This window comes from Peromyscus maniculatus, chromosome 9 (genome assembly GCF_049852395.1).
Source record: "Peromyscus maniculatus bairdii isolate BWxNUB_F1_BW_parent chromosome 9, HU_Pman_BW_mat_3.1, whole genome shotgun sequence".
Taxonomy (NCBI): Eukaryota; Metazoa; Chordata; class Mammalia; order Rodentia; family Cricetidae; genus Peromyscus; species Peromyscus maniculatus.
Genome location: NC_134860.1, coordinates 22,818,952 through 22,839,182, shown reverse-complemented (window position 1 = coordinate 22,839,182; position 20,231 = coordinate 22,818,952). Strand labels below are relative to the sequence as shown.

General features: G+C 46.8%; 1 protein-coding gene across 6 annotated transcripts in view; it reads right to left on the bottom strand.

Moving 5' to 3' along the window:
- Positions 1–20,231, bottom strand: part of Rarb (retinoic acid receptor beta) — a 347,580-nt gene that overhangs the window by 112,948 nt on the left and 214,401 nt on the right. For 5 of the 6 annotated variants that reach the window (XM_076544465.1, XM_076544464.1, XM_042284363.2 and 2 more), the window contains one exon: positions 5,142–5,290. In XM_076544465.1, coding sequence (XP_076400580.1) covers positions 5,142–5,290 — 149 coding nt within the window. Of the gene's footprint in view, positions 1–5,141; positions 5,291–6,433; positions 6,629–20,231 lie in introns of those variants that run through there. The other variant, XM_076544467.1, reaches the window with a different exon arrangement.

The window sequence follows — 20,231 nt, the reverse complement described above, 5'->3', positions numbered from 1 at the left end:
GTACTGTGTCAGGGGTCAGGGAACTACAGCTCAGTACGCCTGGGCCATTGTTTGTTTTATAAGTAAAGTAGTTGGTGCAGCGCCATTGCATTCTATGGCACATCTTACTGTGGCTGGCTGGAGGAGCAGGACTGAGTCATTCTGACAGAGGGCTGACATCTTCAAAGCCTAAAATACCTACCATATGGCTCTCCACTGGAACAATTTACCACCCCTGGTCTACAGCAACCCAGGTGGGCTTGGATTGGGTCTTTGCCTGGGTCTTGAAGGAAATAAGCTGTGCTTATTTTTGTCAAGAGGAACGAGGAAATGCTGAACGAGCATTATCAGTGGAGTGCTCACACTGGAACTGAAGTCATCTCACCATGTGTAGTAGCTCTGTTCAAGCTAATGAGAAGACGAGCAGGAACTAAACATGTCTGGGGCTTTGTAGGAGCCAGGTATTATATATATATAATATGCCGTGTACACATAAAGTATGTATGATGATGCTTCATTGGTGCCAGGCTATGCATTCTATTTTCTATAGTATATGGCATGTACCTAGAAATTAAGTGTGCAATGATGCTTAGTAGATACCAGGTTTTATTCAATATGCCATCTACATGGGAATTAAGTGTGCACAGTGCTTAGAAGGTGTCAGGTACTGTTCCACATGCTGAGTACACAGGAATTAAGCATGTATAGTGCTTACAAGGTTCTAGGTGCTACTCCACATGCTGTGCGCATGGAAACTGATTTCACATTCCTAGTAATACTGTGAGAAAGATTACATGTCTCTATATGATGGAAAAATTTTGATTGTTAGTTGTGATTAGATTAAGAAACACCCAGGGCATTGACGAAGTATGTCTTTGGGTGCGTTCGTTCTTGATAGTGATTCTAGAGAGGGTTAGCCAAGGGAAGCCCTGCCTGTAAAGTGTGGCTCCATGTGTTGGGATCCAGACTCAGTCATAAGGAGAATGGAAGAAGCCAGATGAGAGCCAGCACGTCCCTTTCTCTGCTTCCTGACCTCCCGAGATGTGAGCAAACAGCCTCTTGCCACCACATAAAGATGTATTGTGCCCTCAAATGGTAAGCAGAGACACCTCTCTGCCTTTCAAGTCCTGCTTGGTCAGGTTTTCAATCACAGTGACTAGAAAAATAATTCATCCATTTCATTTGTCCAGGTGTGAAAACAGCAGGAAATGTAATGTATGTGTTTGTCCATGGCCATCAAGCTGGAAGTAGCCTAGTTGGGATTTGATTCCTGAAATTCACGCTGTAGACTATACTCAGAAGGCTAGTAATGGGAGTATAAGACATGACTCGGGCCAAAATTGTGCATAAATCATCTATATGTTAGATATGACTCAGGGCATGACTAGGCACACATGGCGGACCTCGAACTCATGATCCTCCTGCTCCAGCTTCCCACTTGCTGAGTCTAGGAAGTCTTCAGTACCTCTGGATAGTCATTTTGTTTATAGTATTCTTTTATGATTTTATATTGATAAACCTTTGACTAACTACACTTTCACATTTTGTTCTCTTTGTGCCCTGGAAAACATGTCACTCAACTGGAAGTCCCCTAAAGGGGACCATCCCAAGGGTGTGTCTAGTGGCTTTGTTGCCATGGTGATGTTGTGTCAACATAGCAGCCACTGACTGTCCCCAGAGGTGAACCACACCCATTCATTAAGTTCTGACCATCATCATGTGTCACTGCCACCTGGTCCCTTGGAAGATGGAGGGTTTTTTTTTTTTCCCCCAATAATGGTAAGGTCATCATGGTCATGACAGGCAGATGCCACTACCGGCACTTCTTTTATCTATTTATTTTGAAGAGGGTCTCAAGTATCTCAATCTGAACTTGAACTTTCTATGTAGCCAAGGGGGACTTTGACTTTGAGCCTCCTGCCTCCACCTCCTGAGTGAACAGGCAGGTTCCACAATGCCAAGTTGAAACAGTGCTAGAGAAGAAATCCAGGACTGCACTCTCCTGGCTGAACCACATCCCCATCCTCTGTTACTTCTTGAGAAGATGTTCTGGATTCTATTTGGGGTTCCCACTTCAGAGCAGAGGCTCCCCACTTGGAATAGTGAGTGACCCTTCTCCAGAGAAGAGCGAGATCAACCAGGGGCCAATAGTGCCTTTGCTGGTAGTCAAAGTGGTGCATGCACATGACTTCCTGTAACCCTCTAATTAAACAGAGGTGCTCCAAAGGAGAAGTTGTGACGAGTCCATCACCTGACCATCAATAGGGGGAGTCTGACATGACCGCCTTCGTACAGACTTAACAGCATAAGAGTATTGGCTGTCTCTATCAAAAGCCTTGGCAGCCATAGCAAGGGGGAGTGGAATTTGTCAGCTGGTAGAGTGCTTGTCCAGTATGCACAAGGCCCTAGGTTCAATCCCCGGTGACCCCCTCCCGCCCACACCCCACTTACACACCCTTCTAAGTATATAAGCCGCTGACTTAACCATCTGTTGTTACTAATTTATCCACAGGTATACCAAAGACTATGAAGTACCATTTATAAAAGATAAAAATCAGAAATACCTTATTATATAATAGGGCTAATTAGATAATTTATAATATAACCACCAGCAATTATGTTAATTGTATCACCACAGAAACTGTGTAGTTGTGTAAATTTTGACCATAAAATATAATTAAATATAAAAAGCCATTTAAAATTGACTATACATTATAACATTATATATTTATTTTTATATCAAAATATAATTTATTTTTGTAATAAAAATCTATAAATGCACATAAACACTGAATTTTAACTAATTTTTCTCTGGGGAAGAACTATGCTGTTTTCTATTTTTTAGACACTGACTATATTGGTGTTTTAAATAACCAATAAGAGTTTGTTTTGTACTTAAACATTTTATTTCTTTTTTCTGAGTACATTACTGCTTTAGTTTCTCATTGTTTTCACTTCTCTTGATTGCTACACTATTTTCTCAGCCAGCTCAAATGCAGAGTAAGTTTTCCCTACCACCAGGGGAAAGGCAGCCAGTGCCCAGCCACCCCAGCATCCAGTATTCAAGTTCCATACATGCCGGGAACTCCACCATCTCGTCTAGTTCATGGTTCTGATGAAAGGATTTCCCATCCTGAGACTCGGATCCACTTAACCACGTTTATTGGTTGTTTGTGCTGGTGTGAGTTTATTTTTGTTGGTTTTTTTCCTAACGAGTGTCAGAATCCCACAGTAAAACAGGAGGTCAGAGGATTAGCTGAGCAGTGGTTAATGAGAACAGTTTGTGCTGGGGGACAGGAAACCGCTTACTCTGCAGGTCAGCATCTGCCTGAGGGAGGACAAGCCTGGTGCTGTCCTTCCCGGCCATCATGCAAGCAGGAAGCTGCCACACCTTCTTCAGATTTCTGGGTTTGAGATAATGAAAATTGTTTGGAAACCAAGAAGCATGCTTTTGATGATGGGGTAGCTAATATCTGTAATCCCGGCACTCAGGAGACTGAGGCAGCTGGATTGCTGTGAGTTCCAGGCTATCCTGGGCTACACGTGAGACCCTGTCTCAATAAGTACATAATTAAAAGTTTCTTTTCATTTATCTTCCAAATGAACTTTAGAAACTGATTTGTTTTCATATTATGCATCAACTGGACAAAATGCACCAGCATTCCACCGAAGCCCTCTGAAATGTTAGGGTGTGTTTAAGTGTATTCAGCTAAGGGTGAGTACTAGCAATCAGATGCATGAATGTAAGGTTTTTAGCCAGTGCTGGCTGCCACCTTGGCAGGGACAGAAGGGAAGAGAGTTCTTTGAAAGTAACTCTCACATTCCCAGGGAGAGCAGGACTCTTAAGTGAATTTCCCCAAACTGGTATTACACTGTAAAATAATATCAGGTTTCTTAAAACGATTGGTAAACAGGGGAAACTCTTGTCATTGCTTTGTGGGACTGAGTGACATTTATACATTTGTTCATTCTGTGCCATTAAGCACCCACCCTCAGAGGACCGAGGAGGAGAGGAGGGCCTGTCACTCATACTCAAAGGAAATAGACTACAAGGCAATGGCCCCCGGCCCCATAGCCACTTCTTGAGACAGCTACTTGGAGCTATTCCCATCAAGGATGTTCTGACCTGTTGATGCTAGGCTGACCCCTGACTGGTTTGGCTATCAGCATGTTGCTCTGGATACCTGCTTCTTTCACAGAACTGTGAGCTGTGGAAAGGTCTGTTGTATGAAGACATCAAGCCGTCACTGACATGCCACACGACAGTGCCTGACTAACACGTATAGAAACCGCTCATGCTGATAAGCCCAGTGCCAGAGAGCCTGTAAAGTTATCCACGCACTCTAACACTCTGGATGAATCATTCAGTCTAGATATAAAACACCAGACCTGCACAGCCAGATAGAGACGACTAAATAGAAGCTCTATATCTAGGGAAGAGCTGGCTCGAAACAACAGTTCCTTGGAGACATTTCTGTGGATACGTCTCATCTGCCCCTGAGTCACTTTTGGTTTCTTCCTTGAGATCACAAAGCCCTCTTTCACTCAGTTATGCCTCTTGGCCTTGATAATGGTTATCTAACGTGATTCAAAGCAGCCATCTCCTGTCTGACACATGTTCAGCCTCCAGTGTTCTGTGGGCAGAAGCTTTAATCCAACTCTGCTGAATTTACAATGCATCTACAGTAGCAAGTCTGTACAAGCTGAAAATCAAAGTGTAATTCAAAGGCCACAGGGCTGAGGAGGCAGCCAGGAGATAAATCCCAATTTCAACCTTGGCTCGCTGCAAGTTGTTTCAGTGGACTGTCAGTCATATTTAAAAATAAAATACAACTACAAAGACACCAGATGGCATGTCCCAAGAGAAACAGGGCCATGCTGCTTAGGACTCCTTCAAAATGTTCTTAGTAAGAAAGAACTTGGCAGGGAGGGGGGCATTTTAAAGGCCCAGGACTGTTTGACCTCAGTCACTCATTTACAGACATTTCTGAACTTTAAACTAAAGAAATGAAAGCAGATGACAGAAACCATGAGATGCAGCCAAGCTACAGTCCCAGCTGGAGGGGATGCTGCAGGTATCAGTCTAGCTGCTTCTGGAGTGGAAGAGGTCACATCATGGGAGTTAAGGGGAAATGAGGGGGTGAAGCACTGGCGGTACTCACCTTGCACCCCTCACAGGCACTGACGCCATAGTGGTACCCCGATGACTTGTCCTGGCAGACGAAGCAAGGCTTGTACACCCGAGGAGGAGGAAGTGGAGATGGTGGGCTCGGGACGAGCTCCTCCGAGCTGGTACTCTGTGTCTCAATTGCTGAGGTAGAGAGGAGAGGGAGGCACATTTCAGTTCCTTTAGCTTGCCCAGTCAATTCCAACATCTCTGCGCCAAGCTCACAACCCCAGCAGGATTAAGCCCACGGAAGCAGCTGTCCTCGTTAGCACCAGCCCGTAGTGATGCTGGATGACCCCTGCAGAGCAACCTCACAGGCGTCTAAGTTGAAGTTCACGGGCACCATGAGGGTGATGGATCCCAAGTTACCCACGAGAAACAGAAATCCAACCCAGGGCCCTCAGGCAGAGCCTTGTCCAAGACCAGCAGGGAGAGGGAGGAACCAAAGTCCAAAGTCAGCCCTTTGGACAAGCCCTGGATCTCTCTTCTGTTTCCTCTGGCTTCCTTTTATCTAGTGGTGGATGTATTGTCTGATGCTGTTGCTCACTTAACCAAAATTTAGTTGTCATTTAGTGTGTATTTATTATGACAAACTAAGGAAAGGCCTGCCGAAGCCCAGTGCCATGGGTGTGTGTGGCTGAGCCTTTGCCGTGTAGCCGTAAGGGATAAAAAGCATGATTTCGGGAAGCCCTGCACTGTGTTGGGCTGGCCCCAGGCCTGCAGCACCACCAACCCCGAGCTTAGAAAGTGCAGCTTCTGGCCTGTACACGCAGAAGGCACATTTGATACAGCCCCAGGTTGGTGTGCAGCTCATGTTGGAGATGGAGTAGGTTGCACTTAGCTAATTTCTAAGGCATATACATCTGTATTATGGACATACATTTATTCATTCATTCGTTCGTTCATTCATTCATTCATTCATTCATTTATTTATTTATTTATTTATTTTAGGAAAGGGAATCACTATTATAGGCCAGACCAGCCTCAAACTCTCAACTCTTCTGCCACTGCTTCCCTGATGTTATGGCATAAACATATGCCACCTTGCCCAGCTTTTTATTCCAGACTATAAACCACATGATCCCTATTTTCAACCAACCACATGATCCCTATTATATCCAACCACTCAAACTCCACTGAGATGGGAATGTGTAGAGCTTGGACCGGAGTGTTCTCCCACCAAAGTCAGAGCAGGGACTGGCCCTTTGCTTACTGCGGGCAAACAGAGCACACGATTGAGAGGAGTCAAATGGTGTTCCAGAATCACCCAATCTCCAAATCACTTACAAGCCCCAGAGTATTTCCACGATGATCAAATTTCTGGTTGTCGCACTGTTCATAACTGTGCCGGTGAGACGCTTTCCTGGCTGCTTTCTTCTCTAACTGTGCTCATAGCACTCAACTTCCTCCACTTGCTGGGCCTGCTGCTAACCCACACCGTCTCAGCTGTGTGTGTGTGGGGGGTGTCCCCACACTGGGCACAGTGTTCTCAGCTGCAGACGCCTCTTCCTCAGCCTCCCTGAGTCTGCACTCTCTACCCGCGCATTGGTGCAAGCAAGATAATTATTCAAAGGTTAAAATTAACCTGTCATCTGCCTACGGGGAGCCTCCAACAGTCACGAATGAGGTCAGAGTCCTCACCATGCTCTAAGGGGTTTCTCATGACATGCCCTCACTGACGTTCATCCTCCACGATTCCCTCATTGGCTGAGTCCTAAATAATTGCTTTCCATTCTTCTTTTGAACAAGACAAGCTCAGATAGCCATATAAGACACCAGCTCTGCTGCTGGACCTGTAGCTCCGGCCATGTAGGGAAGGCAGAGACCTGATCCCAGGAGCTCTAGGCTAGGCTTGGAGCATTGCCAGACCCTGTCCCAGACAGGTGAGCAAATAACCATACCAACCACCTACAAGTTCCAAGACCATCAGGTTTGGCTATTATTTTTCTCTTAGATCTCAGAGTAAGTGCCACTCTCTCAGAGATGACTTCTCTAAAGTACCCTTGCCGTGGAAGAGAGTGTTGCTCAGTGGTAGAGCTTGTGCCTAGCATGGGTGACACTGTGGGAACAATCCCCATCACAAATCCAAAGGACAGAAGAAAAACAAGAGGCCCTCCCTACCCCTGGTCACGGTGTCATGTTACTTCATCTTATTTTCGATAAAGTTTTAACTGTTGTCAAGATTTAGAAAGTTTGTCTGTTTACAACTTCATATTTTACAGTGGTTCCCCCACCCCACATACAGTCTTTGTGAGGCCAGGAACCCCATCTACTGTGCTCATAGCTGTGTGGCAGGACTAGGGGGCCTTCCTATAGAGCAGATAATCAATAAACACTGGTTGAACTAATTCATGAACTTTTCCCTTTTTTTTTCTCTTTTCAAACACTAAGTGCTCTTCTAAGTAGTTAAATGGTAACATTTGAAATCAAAAAGCACTCTTATACTCATTTGCTTCCTTAAAAAACTAATTAGCCCTTTGGAACAGAATCAACTACGATGATAGTATTTTCATAATTCATGAAAATCCTGGAAGGAATTCATTAGGGTAGTATGGGTCCTAGTAGATAAATCCATTACGGTCTCTGCAGGTTAGCTCTGCGGACAGTGATGAGACATCCGTCTCGAGTGCCGGCTTCTCTGGCACACAGAAGCCCTGGCTCGGGAGAAGGTGTGGTGCAGTGGTGTCAAGTGTCCAGCAGACAGGGAGGGGCTGGCTCGGGAAGTCTCTAAGGCTGGCCACGACCAAGACCCCCACACTCCCCAGTGTCCCTCTGAAAGCTGATAAGGAATCGCGGCACCCACAAGAAAACAGTGCTTACAGAAACTAATCTCTGTAAAATTGTAAGAAAGTTCAGGTGTGAGTGCTTGTGAGTACGCACATGAATCTCTCACTATCGCTTCTCTTTGACACCCCCTTGTGATTCTGGGGTATCCTCGCCAGACTTCCTTTCATGCACTTAAATACCTTTGTTTGCTAGCCGAAGTGGAATTATACTGAGATTGGGGCACTGTTTGGTTTATGGCGTCATGACTATAGTTCCTTGTTAGTATTTTTCCTGCAAAACATCTCTCAGGAATGAACATCATCACAGACAATCTCAGTGTATTTCCATCTATTTCTTTGGGATAAAGTCTCAGAATTGTAATTATTAAGTTTAGTAAAGATTATATTTCAAAATGATTTTGTTAGTGTTTAATTCATGCTGATAAACTGGCTTCTAACGACTGTCCACATTCATGCCCTTGCTCCCATGCTCATCTTTAGGTTGAGCTGATGTGTGTGCTTCTGGTTTATCCATGGGCATCAGCAGCTCTGCAGAAACATCGCCAGTGCACACTCTGTTCTTCACATGAACGAGGCTGCGGAACCACTGCTAATACACTCTGTTCTTCACATGAACGAGGCTGCGGAACCACTGCTAATACACTCTGTTCTTCACATGAACGAGTCTGTAGAAACATCATTAGTGCACCCTGTTTTTCACATGAATGAAGCATGACCTTTTGTGGAACAGCTGCTCTGGCTTCCCTAGGACTGTAGTAAATAGAGTCCTATCAGGGCTGGACTCAGCTGTCACAGCCATGCCCTGAATTTCAAAAGTGGGTGGTAATTTCTATAAATATGTCATTTTAAATACCTGTACTGAAGGGAACCAGCATCTTATCTTCCCAGTGAGGAAACAGACCGGGGAATGAGCTAATCCCAAGAAGTGTGATGCCTGTGGGACTGAAAATCTCTTCTAAGCAATCAGCAGAGCCCTGGACTCCATATTCTCACCAACCAGCATGGCCATAGGCCTGTTCACCACAGCACAGGAGAACTATGCTCTCTTACCCCATGTGCCCAGTTCCTTGTAGCCCAAAGGACGGGATCATGCAGGCTGTGTCAGATGCTATGTGGAGCTCAAGATGAGCTGGACCTGGTGCTGCAGGGCTTTCTGCCCAGCTGCCTGGGAGGCCGGGGCAGGAAGGAAGGTGGCAAGCTGTGGCCTGGGCTACAGAATGAGTCAAAGGCCAGCCTAGGCAAGTCAGTGAGATCCTGTCTCAAAATTAAAAAAAAATTCTGGGGGGTGGGTATAATTAAATGGTAGGGTATTTGCCTAGCATACATGGGACCATGAGTTGAATCCTCAGTACAAAGAAAACCAACCCAAAAAATGACTGTGTATTTATATATGCAGTCTGTGGTCTTATACTTCCTCTATGTGACCTACAGTACTTAAAGTGACACCAAACCAAAGGGAATGAAATGAAAATTTCAAATTTCAGGAGCAACAGAGTTGGCTGAAGGCAAACATTCCAAGGCATGTTCTAGAATGGAAACCAGGATGTGGCACCAAGATAAAAGCCTCGGAGGATTTCAATGGAATCACTTGGTCTTTAGTAATGTAGCATAAACACACTTTGGCTAAGTTTATTGGAGTTCCTCTTCCTGCCTGCTTCCCTCCCTCCCCACAAAGAGCCGGGGATTTGGGGGGGATGGAGCTAGTTCTCCTTCCCCAGGGACAGTTTTGGTATTTAAGGTGGATCCCCTTTCACTGGACACCTTTGGCATTTAAGGTAGATACAGATGGCTTAGCCATTGATCTGCTCACGGTCACCCTGCTTAAATCAATAATCTATTAGTCCCTTTAAATTAGAGTTGGATTCATCAAATGCCCTTGAGAGGCCTCAAACATTTTCTTCCTTATTCCAGGCAAGTACAATCAGTCCACAGAAGGATAAAAATTTCGCTGGAAAACTCTGCCGGCTCAGCAGACAATGCGTTCTGTATTAGCTCATTCAGCAATCTCCAACAGGCCAAAACAGCGGCCTGTAGACGTCCCGGGGGTGGGGGTGGGGTGGGGGTGGCGGGAGAGGCTCCTGTAGCGTCATTCAATAAAGGAAGGGCACTACAGCCACCCCGGTGGACTGCAGGCCGGGGAGTCAGTCTTGGAGGAATCATTCCGATCTGGCGCTGGACATCTGCTTGTATCTGTTGCTTACTTGTTTACGTATTGACGGACTCTGTTCCATTAGGTCACTGCCTCCCCACCCACAGTATCATCCGATCTGCAGAGTAACTGCCGGCTTCTTTGCTACGGTATGGGCAGAGTTGGGGGGCCTGGCTGTGCAGCCCTGGGCCCACAGTCATGCAGGAGAGAGGCTGACAGCCGGGCTTGGGAATAATGTATCTTGGCGTCTGGGGCCGTTGAGAACTAAGTTGGAGCCAAACTTTCACTGAGAGTCTGTGAACCCTTGTCACTAGCACAGCGTTCACAGGCTGGTCCTTGAGCACACAGTGGTCTGTCGGCCTTGTCCTTCTTTCCTTCCTCCTCCCTTTCCTTTCTTCCATCTGGTGTGGGTTTGTTTTGTTTTTATTTTTTACTTGTTTGTTTGTTTTGAGACAGACTCTGCTATGTAGCTCAGGCTAGCCTTAAATTCACTATTTTGCTAAGGCTGGCTTAGAACTCTTGATCCTGCTGTCTCAGCCTCCTTCTTTCCTATTAATGTTCCTGAAAGCATGGCCCACAGCAGTAGCACCTCACAGCTAGAAGAGCTGGCATCGGCCTTCGACTTGTGACTTTCCAGCTGGTCTGTGGTGAAAGGCCACTTCCCAAGCCCACCTTTCATTAACTGATCACACGCAACCAAAACCAAAAGGAATCTCAACACAATAGAGACAGAGGAAAGCAAAGACCATCCCAAAGCAGCAGCTAGGAACTAGCTCTAACAGACACAAAATCACACCCTCAAGTTGTTGGAAAAGGTTCAAACCCTGGCTGTCAGTTTTTACCTCTCTCCCACTGGGACTGGCAGCAGGCTACTGAGATGCAGGGACCAGCACAGGGATCCTGCCTGCACACCTAGGCTGCTCAGGAAAGCCCACACCTATTGGGCCAGCACAAAAACAGGACCAGTACCACCACCGAGGCAGCTTCTTAAACACTGCCATAGCCCTCGGGGTTGGCTTGGTCTCCAAATAAAGCAAAAATGAAAAACCTTAAAACAGAACAAAAGAAAACCCCAAACATAGCTGCCTGTTACGTGGGTGCTGCAGTCAATAACTGGACTCACCTGGGAAAACACAGTATAAGTGTCCTGTTGTCAACAAAGCACCTGAGTGTCCCTTAAACACACAGAATGTCTCCAACAATAGCTGCTTCACAATTCCTTTCGTGCTTGGCATTTTTCTAAAGGTTAGATTAAGTAGCAGATAGTGCATTTAAGAGCTCCGTAGATTCTTTGGCCTTTGTGAGAGCTAATTTACAGCCCACTAGCCCCTGTTGACAGATTACAGGATTCTATATGCGGCTTGATTAGAGGCAGGCAGGTATCAGGCATCATGAAAGGCCTGCCTCTTTCCTAGAACCTTCTGATTGAGACAGTATTTTAATGCAGCCTCTGGGCAGCTGATACTTGGCGTGAAAAAGGAGCTGCAAAGCAAAAGGCATTTCCTGCACAGCCCCTGGAGAGTTTGGAGCCTAGATCTGGGGTCGGCGGGTAGGACTCACTGCAGCTAATTAAGGGCGAATGGCGAAGTTGCATTTGGTCAAAACATCCAGTTAGGTTGGATTTTTGTTGGCACCAGAGAGCCGATCTGAACGCGCCCCCCTGCCCCCGCCCCACTTTTCAGAAGATTCTCTACAGGATCGCAAAGCCCACAGCTCGGCTCTCATACATAAGGGAGAAAGTCAAAGGAAACGCCAAAGTTCAACTAAAGTACAAGTAATTAGAACCAGATTGGGCTGTTGCATGCGCGCATGCGCGAGCGAGCTTGCAGAGCCTTTTTATTAACATATCACCTTCAGGCCCGGGGACGCCCTGGGGGTGGAGGGTGGGGGCGTGGGGGGGTGGGGAGACTCTTCACCAACCAGGCCTGGGGAAGAGGCTCCCAGGCCTCTCAAAGGGAGGTTAGCAAAAGTGTGGTTCCCTAGGAGTGCGGGCCGCCAGTGGTGGAGCCCGAGGATGCTTCACAGGGCAGGGAGGAGGAGCAGCGGAGGGAAACCCCACCCCAGCCTTGGCGTCCTGACTCAGTAACCTGCCAGTGACCCTGGCGCTGAGTGTGCTTGCCCAGATCAGCACTGACCCTAGTAAAGCAGGAGAAGGCATGTGAGACTCTCTCTCCTGCTCTGACCACACATGTAACAGGTGCTGGACACAGGCAGGGGTTGAAAAGGCTCCGTGGCGAAGGCTGATTACTGAGTTCTAAAGAAAGCCTTGCTTTTCAAAGTATAGTTCCTGACCCTCATTCTGGCTATTGTGAGGACACGGAACCCAGGCCACCCCAGGGACTGTGGATCATCTGGGCATCTTACTAAAATAGCCAGATAATTCCTGTGTGCATTGCTATTCAGATACTTCAACATGAAAATGTATGTCCACTGTCCTCACCACTTCCTGATTCCATTTTGCTGGGTCTCCTTGGCTGGGAGCTCCACCAGCTTCCCAGTGCACCTGGGAGTAAATGTTTCACAAGTTAAGATGTATGCTCTGTGGAATTAACTTGCCCGAAACCAGAAACCCTCTTCTCTCTCACGAATTTGGTTGTGGCTTCCAGCCAGTGCTGGGCTCAGTTATCAGGAAGGAACCTGAAGGAGCAGTGTCTATTGTCTATGGAGCACTTACCGTGTTCCTGGTCTTGCTAACCCACCACTCCTCCCCAAAACCACAGGGAGGGAGGGAGGGGCGGGGCTCTCTCCCCTCAACACAGAATCACCGCCTCACTGTCCTGAAAACTCACTTTCTGTGTCTTTCATTTTCCACCTGTCTAGCTTAGTTTTAGGCTGGGGAAGAGTCATTAAAGTCAGGACTGTGGAGCTGGGTAGCCCTCTCTCTTTAATCCACAGGCATGATTTCCCAACACTGACATGATTCAAGCTCGGAACCTCAGAGAGAGGGAAACCCGGCCTCATTCAGCCCAAACTCCACCTGTCTGAGCTCACCACCAGCGGGAGAGAGCACTCCTGGGAATGAGTTTTACTATAGTTACTGATGTCATATTTTCACAGGGGACCACAACATGCCCGAAACCTATATTTCAATTTCGTCACACCCATCCCACTTCAAGGAATGTATGTGGAATTTATCTTCTAAGGTGTTCTGTGTGATGCTGTTTCCTGGGACAGACGAAGTCAGCTCAGGCCAGGGTTCAGATAGACTTTCCCTGAAAGCAGGCAGGCTAACCCTGCTAACTGTGAATTAATGATCTGGCTGGAGGCACTGGAGTCTGAGCTGCCTCGGGAGTCAGGTCAGCATGGAACTGGGTGTGTCACAATGTTAAGGTCCCCTGGAGAGTTTATCCCAATGCCACAAGAGTTCAGCTCCACAACCTCCTTCTAAATCAGGAGTCCCATAACTTTTAAGGTGGCTATTGTACTAACATGGTTTTCATGTGCTCAGATTTCCCAGACGGAAAGCAGACTAAAACAGGAGTATTGAAGCATCCATCATGCAGACACACCTTCTTTATTTGTGCTCAAGAAATGTGTGTGAAAGCCAGGTTGGTATCAGCCTTACAAAAAAGTAACAAGAAAGCAGGGTGTCGTGGTTACACCTGTAATTGTAGCACTCAGGAGACTAAGGCAAGAACACTACAGATTTGAGGCCAGTCTGTGAGTCCAGGCTAGCTCTTGTCTCAAAACATAAAATAAAAATTAAAAGGAGAAAAATGAAAGCAATGGAAAGATGATTTTCAGACGGCAACTTTGAAATCCTTTGCCCATTGCTGTGTTCTGAGGAGGCTCCAACATGAAGGATTGATACGAGAATTTAAACAAATGTTTCTTCACAGAAACAATGCTCTGTTTGGTTGCATATACATTCCCTTGAGTTTTCCTGTGTCAGTTCTTACAGGTGGAGGCCATATTTACAGCCTAAAATAACTGTGAAGCTAATTTATTTCTGATGGTGCGGTTCTCTTGATGACATCATGTGCCTGCATAGGCATTGTGGTGGAGATGAAGGGATTTGTAGGTTTGGCTGCCAAGCCAATTGGACTTCATCTCTCTCTACCACACATGAACATAGCCACTGTTGAGTTTTCTTTACTTCTCTGAGCCCCAGTACTTCTTTCCTGAGAATTCAGATGGTCCTAAAATTCCTGTTGACAAAAGGGAAGCAATATTTGGAACTTGCCTGGCATATAGGAAGGGCTCAATAAATGATAACTAATGGACTTCCATACACTAAGGGCTCAATAAATGTTAATTAATAGACCAACATATAGTAAGAGCTAAACAAATGTTAACTAATAGACTGACATACAGTAAAGGCTCAATAAATGCTAACTAGCAGACGCTTCCAGTAAGCATTTCCTCCCACCTTCCTTATTCTAGAGCAGTGTTCCTAACCAGCACCAGTGTCTCCCATGGGGACACTGCAGGACTCTGGGCTGTTGTAGTGGGGATGCTGCTAGAGAGATGGGGAGCAGCAGCTTCTGCTGTAGCTAAGACCCTCGACCACCAAGATGGCCCAGATCTGATGGAGGACTGACTGAACCTCCTAACACCTTCCTAGGAATATATTAGCCTAGTAAAGTCTCCACCAGAGCCAGGAACAGTTGTAGACTTGTATAAAGCTGCACTTGAGTGGGGATCCTCTTTTCCCTGCCCGACAGGCTCTCACAGGCCCCTGTGCCTTTTGTCTGCCCTTCTGTGCTTCTTCTCTGTAACCAACTTTACTTTCATGTCAGAGCTGTCCCCAATTTCTATGCTAAAGGAGATTAAATACTCTGGTCTCGGGAGGCTATAAGATATCTCATCATGTCCACTGAACGTCTTTCCTCTAAACATAAAGTGACCTAGCCCAAATTACAAAGAGTGCTGCGTGGAAAAGGCTGAGCTAGGTGAAGAGAGTCCCAGGAATGCTCTGGATAGAGATGCAGGACACCACAGAGGTAGTCGTCTTTGTTCTGATGCTCAGTGTCCACTCGGGGTTGGGGGATGCATGCTCACTGCATCTTGAAATGAGTTCCTCATGGGCCACAGTGAGGAGGTGTGAAAACACACGGGTAAAGGAGCTCACACTTGGTTATTAGAGTGCTGAGGCAGAGGGGGGAAATCCATGTGTTAATATGGCTCTCAGTCACCACGGGAATGGCAAGTGCCTCTGGAGTTTAGCAGATAACTGCATCAAGCAATAGTAACAGGTAACATTTAAGCAGGTGGTATGCTAGTCACCCACATTCTGCTCTAAGCTTTTTACATGCCTTAATTCCTAGGGGATGCCTAGAGAGCATTAGTTGTAGGAGCCTTGTAGAAGCAAGAAGCTATGGGCACAAGGTGGATAAGGCAACTTGCTGGAGGCCAGGGAACAGTGTTGGATAGGTCTTTGAACTTGACTGGCCTTAGGTTCAAGAGTATAGGTCTAAACCAGGGATCAAGAGAAGACAGTTGATATGCTCTTAAGACTCCCCTAAATGTTCAGACAGACAGACTGATTCCCGGTTAGCAAAATGTACAAACTGAAAAACTAAGAAAGCAGGAGCTGGGAGACAGGGAGGTGGGCATGACACCTTTTTCCTTTCTAGGTTGGGGACCTGAGCAGTAGGCCCAGGAAGGGGCCTCACAGGTGAGCCACCCACACATCAGGTTTTCCCCTCGCTCCTGCAGGCCCTGCTTGTCCAGTTCACTTGGTGCAGGAAGAAAAGCAAGAGTCGGAAGCCAGAGCCTGTGGACTTCACTGACACTGTCATCTGAAGTGGAAGGTCCCACACGGGAGCTGGATAACCCCTTCCCAAGAGGGCCTGGCAGGGAGCAGAGACCCAGGACACGGTGCCCACCCTCCTGTGCCTTGAGATGACTAGTGTGGAGGTTCTGTTACTAGTGGGGCCAGGTTCCACAGCAGGCACAGGTTTGCAGGTGGTGACATTTCCTTCAAAACCACTCAAGTTTCTACAGTCACCAGTTTACCGTACAACCAGGCCAGACGCTCCTCTTTCTAACTGGATTCCTGTACGAGAGAAAACTGCGCCTTTCAAAGTGTCTTCTTCTTATTTCTTTTCTAAAAAGACTGCCAAGGAAAACTTCAAAATGTTCCAACTGTGAACAACTCCCAAAGCCCGGGCTTTCTTGAATATTCTGGAAATATCCAAAGAAGGGAAAATGTGTCCATCTTTACAGATGGGTGGCTTGTTTGAGGCTCGAGGTTGAAAGTCTGAGCCCTGGAGCCAGCCTTTCTAGATTGAAAGCTATGTGCATCATTCACTTGCTGTGTGACAAGATTTTGTTCTCCTTAACTTCTGAGCCTCGCTTTCTACTGATCTAAAACAATAGCATGACCCTCTTTGAATCATTGAGAATATTAAAAGTCACATCATCACAGAGCACTCGGTACATTGCCTGAACAGAATGGTGCCATTCAGGCGGGGTGACATTGGGGAAGGGTGTGGGTGCTATTCACCTTCCAAGGCCCCCCTCTGGCCATCGGAGTTCTCTCTTGGTTGGCTAACCATCTCTTCCACTTTCCCTGCAACAACAATTTCCTCTCCTAACAGCTGAGAGGGCCTCTGGAACTATGGAAGTGGAGCAAGCCAGCTTCCCTGATTTCTCACTGTGTCCCTTTCTTTCTAAGCTCATCCATGTACATCTGTCCAAAGCTCTGTGCTGTTGATCTCCCCCATGGTTCACCCTGGCAGTTCTCTATTCCAGGTTGCCTAGCATCCTCAGAGTCCATACCTATAATCCCAGCACTTGGGGTGAAGTTCTGAGACAGGAGGATTGCTGTTAGTATAAGGCCACCCTGGGCTAAAAAGTGGTGCCCAGTCTATAAAAATGAATAAATACGTACATACATGAATAAATACATAAATACCTAAGTAAATAACGGACTGTTTGGGTGGACAGGGCAGCATGGGCAAGCATGACTAGCCAGTGCTATGTAGCTGCAGCTGAGTCCTCTTCAAGCAAGTTATTAGGAGAGACTGTCACACAGAGAGACACCTAGAAAATGGCAGACAGCCTGCTGGAGCCAGGGAGGGGAGGGGGTGACGGGCCCCGGCTGTGCACCCACGAGCGTCACTAGGCCACACGGCATCTTTGCTCCCTTGCTTTCCCGTGATGTGGGTGGAGCACGTGAGATGGAGCACGTGAGATGGCTCTAGCCTGCACTCAACTGATGGGCTCTGCCCTCAGGACAGTCATAGTCCGCACTGGCAGATGATTGGCAGCATGCTGTCACTGCATTGCCCTATATCCTTTCTGGTGACAAGGGTGACGGAGAGCTGAGTCAGGCCACAAGAAGTACCGTAATTCACAGGAGGAAGTCACAGCTTTAAGGCTCCGTGGTATGGCCTGGGTCTCACAGACAGGAACTGGCTTGCCGCAGAACCCACCTTCTCACATGCCCACATGGACGTCTTGCAGTGATAAGGCACACCCCCACTGCCGTCTCTTGGGGGCTTTGCTCAGTTTTATAGGGTTTCGTTTGTTTGAGACAGGGTCTCACTGGCTAGTCCAGGCTGACCTGGATCTCAAGGTGATTCTTTCCTCTCGGCCTCCCAAATACAGTGATTACAGGCAGGACCCACCATGTCCAGCTTGATTTTGAAGTTTGAAAGCGAAGTTGTCCATAACAAATGGCACACAGTAAACATCTCAGGCCCTGTGGGTTTCACAGCTTCTGTCCAAGCCCCTGGACTCCGCTGCTGAGGGAGTGTGCAGCCATCCACAAAACATGACTGATAGGTGTGGCCTGGCCATGGCCCAGATTGAGCTAATCTGCTGACCCGTGTTTAAAGATAAACTAAATTAAGACTTCTCCCCCTTACTGCACCCTCCCGAGTTAGAATAAAATTCATGAATTCCCTCACTTCCAGAGCGAGAGAGAGAGCATGACAACCATATGTCACGGAGTGGGCCATGTTCTGAAGGCACTGTTACCACAATGTGTTGTAAGGGGCTGGCATCTTCTGCAAAGCTCACCTCGTGGGTACACTTTTATTAGTCACAGAGGTCAACATGCTTGCCATAAATACAGTTTTGAATTCCTTCCTGCGTCTTCTCTCTAGTGGGATTATTTTTCATGTCTGTTTCCTGGCCTACAGCCAGGCAGAATGTGGGCGTTTTAATACCTTTAATCCATTATATGGACTTTTTAAAGGTCCATAAGACAAAATAAAATGCACTTTCACGGTCAAATATGCAATAAACCTGATACGTCCCTTAATATTTCATACCCATCTCCCACCCTGACTGTGACTGCTTCCAGGTTTCAGTGTACAGAGTGATCTGATATGGGCAAACTTATTGCTAATTTCTTATTTGATTGTGTAGAGAGCTCGTGGCAGTTCATAAACAATGCATTTCACTGTGCACTTTGGAGAGATTATTGCTCCCCAGTATTCTGAAAATTTGAAGTCACTATCCACTTACGTAGTATCTACTGCTTCTGCCCCAGTATGTGGCAAGGTGACAAACTAGCCACTCCGATTCTTTGTTGTGTTCTTTGGCTTCTGAGACAGGGCCTCCCCACGCAGCTGTGAACTTGCAGCAATCCGCTGTCTCTGCCTCCCGAGTACCAGGACTGTAGCCATGTGCCAGCACACGAGGCATCAGAAAGCTGATTTTTATCAGGTCATTGTTTTGAAAAGGTGGCAAGACTTCCACATCCACCTGCATGTGGCCCCAAACCTTGTAATCAAGTCTCCTCACTGGACTGCCTTCCTCTTTCCCCAGTTGCTTATAAACTCTCCAGCACATGTAGTGAGCTGCTTCTGTGTGAATGCTACCTGCCTGTCACCTGTGCACGCTCTTCAGGGGTGCAGGTGTCTGTTTATGGGACTGCTGTGTTTTATGTTCTTCCTTGGGGGAGTGAATTCTTCTCCCCACACTGGACACTGCAATTCACAACTATCACAGAGGGCCTGAGGTAATGGGCTGTAAGACTCACTTGATACCCACTAGAGGAGGGCTTAGATCACTGGCCTGTTTACCTTTTGTGAAACATCTGTTTCCTATGAGCAGTTAAAAGTGCAAACATCTGTAAATAATAAGCCTGTGTGTGCACATAATTTAATGAATTAGGACATAGAGGGAGCTGAACAGTAGGGCACAGCAATTAGAGTAACTGCCCATTTTGTTAAAAGTATTTTTTCCTTTCACTCGGGAGCACTTGCTCCGTGGGTTCTGAGGTTCCCAGCCCTGCCTGCCTGCCCTCCTCCCACAGTAAGTGGGGATGTCTTGTAGATGGTTGGCACAGCACAGTGCCCTCACACAGGTGTAGAGCCCTGCATCCTCACTACTCCCCAGCCACTGTGAGTCAGCTCGGCTTCCCTCTTGCCCACAAACGCTCTTCTGTAAGATGAGGGGAGCAGCAGTGGTCTCCTCCTCAGTCCATTACCTCTGTTAAGTACCAGCTCCCAGGAAGCCTTGTCAATACTGGAATAATGTGATGGCCTCATTTTAGTAAAGACCAGTCCCAACTTGAAGACACTGTGGCAGGAAGTAAACTTGGGTCAAGTTTTGTGTTTTAGCTTTATTTCTATTTTCTTTTTTCACACTTTCTAGAGCTGGGTGGAAGGGGAGGAAGAGGGAAATGGTACTGTCTCAGTGAACAGGAAAGGCCATCAGAAAAATCTCTGCTGCCACCAATGGGAGTGCCCAAAGCCATGTGAATCAGCCCCTGTTTTCAGGATGCGAGTTTCCCAGATTACACCCATAAGGGCTTGTCGTGGCTGTAAGCAGGAGCTACCCCAGCTTTGGAAGCTGCCTTGACATCACTTCCTATGTTTTGCACAACTACCCAAACCTGAGGTGTTCTGCAATTCAAGTTCATGTCCACTGAACTACATCTAGCTATTTCTAATGGATGCTATTTCTGAGCATCCATTGTGTGCCAGGTTACAAACAATGAACATATGATGTATTCAGGGGAAAAACTCCTGTAGAAGAAAGTGCTTGGAACTTTCCAGAAACAAATAGGGACTTCCATAGAGTACAGCTTCCTTGAAGTTTGTTGAGATATCCAAGCTGATCTGAAAGTAGTTTGAAGATGTTGGAATACCGAGTCCACTGCAAACCCAGGATTGGGATGGACACATTGCTTGCTCCCATGATACAACTGCCAGAGGACTCTGGAATCCAACCCCCTGGTCCTCTGCAAAGT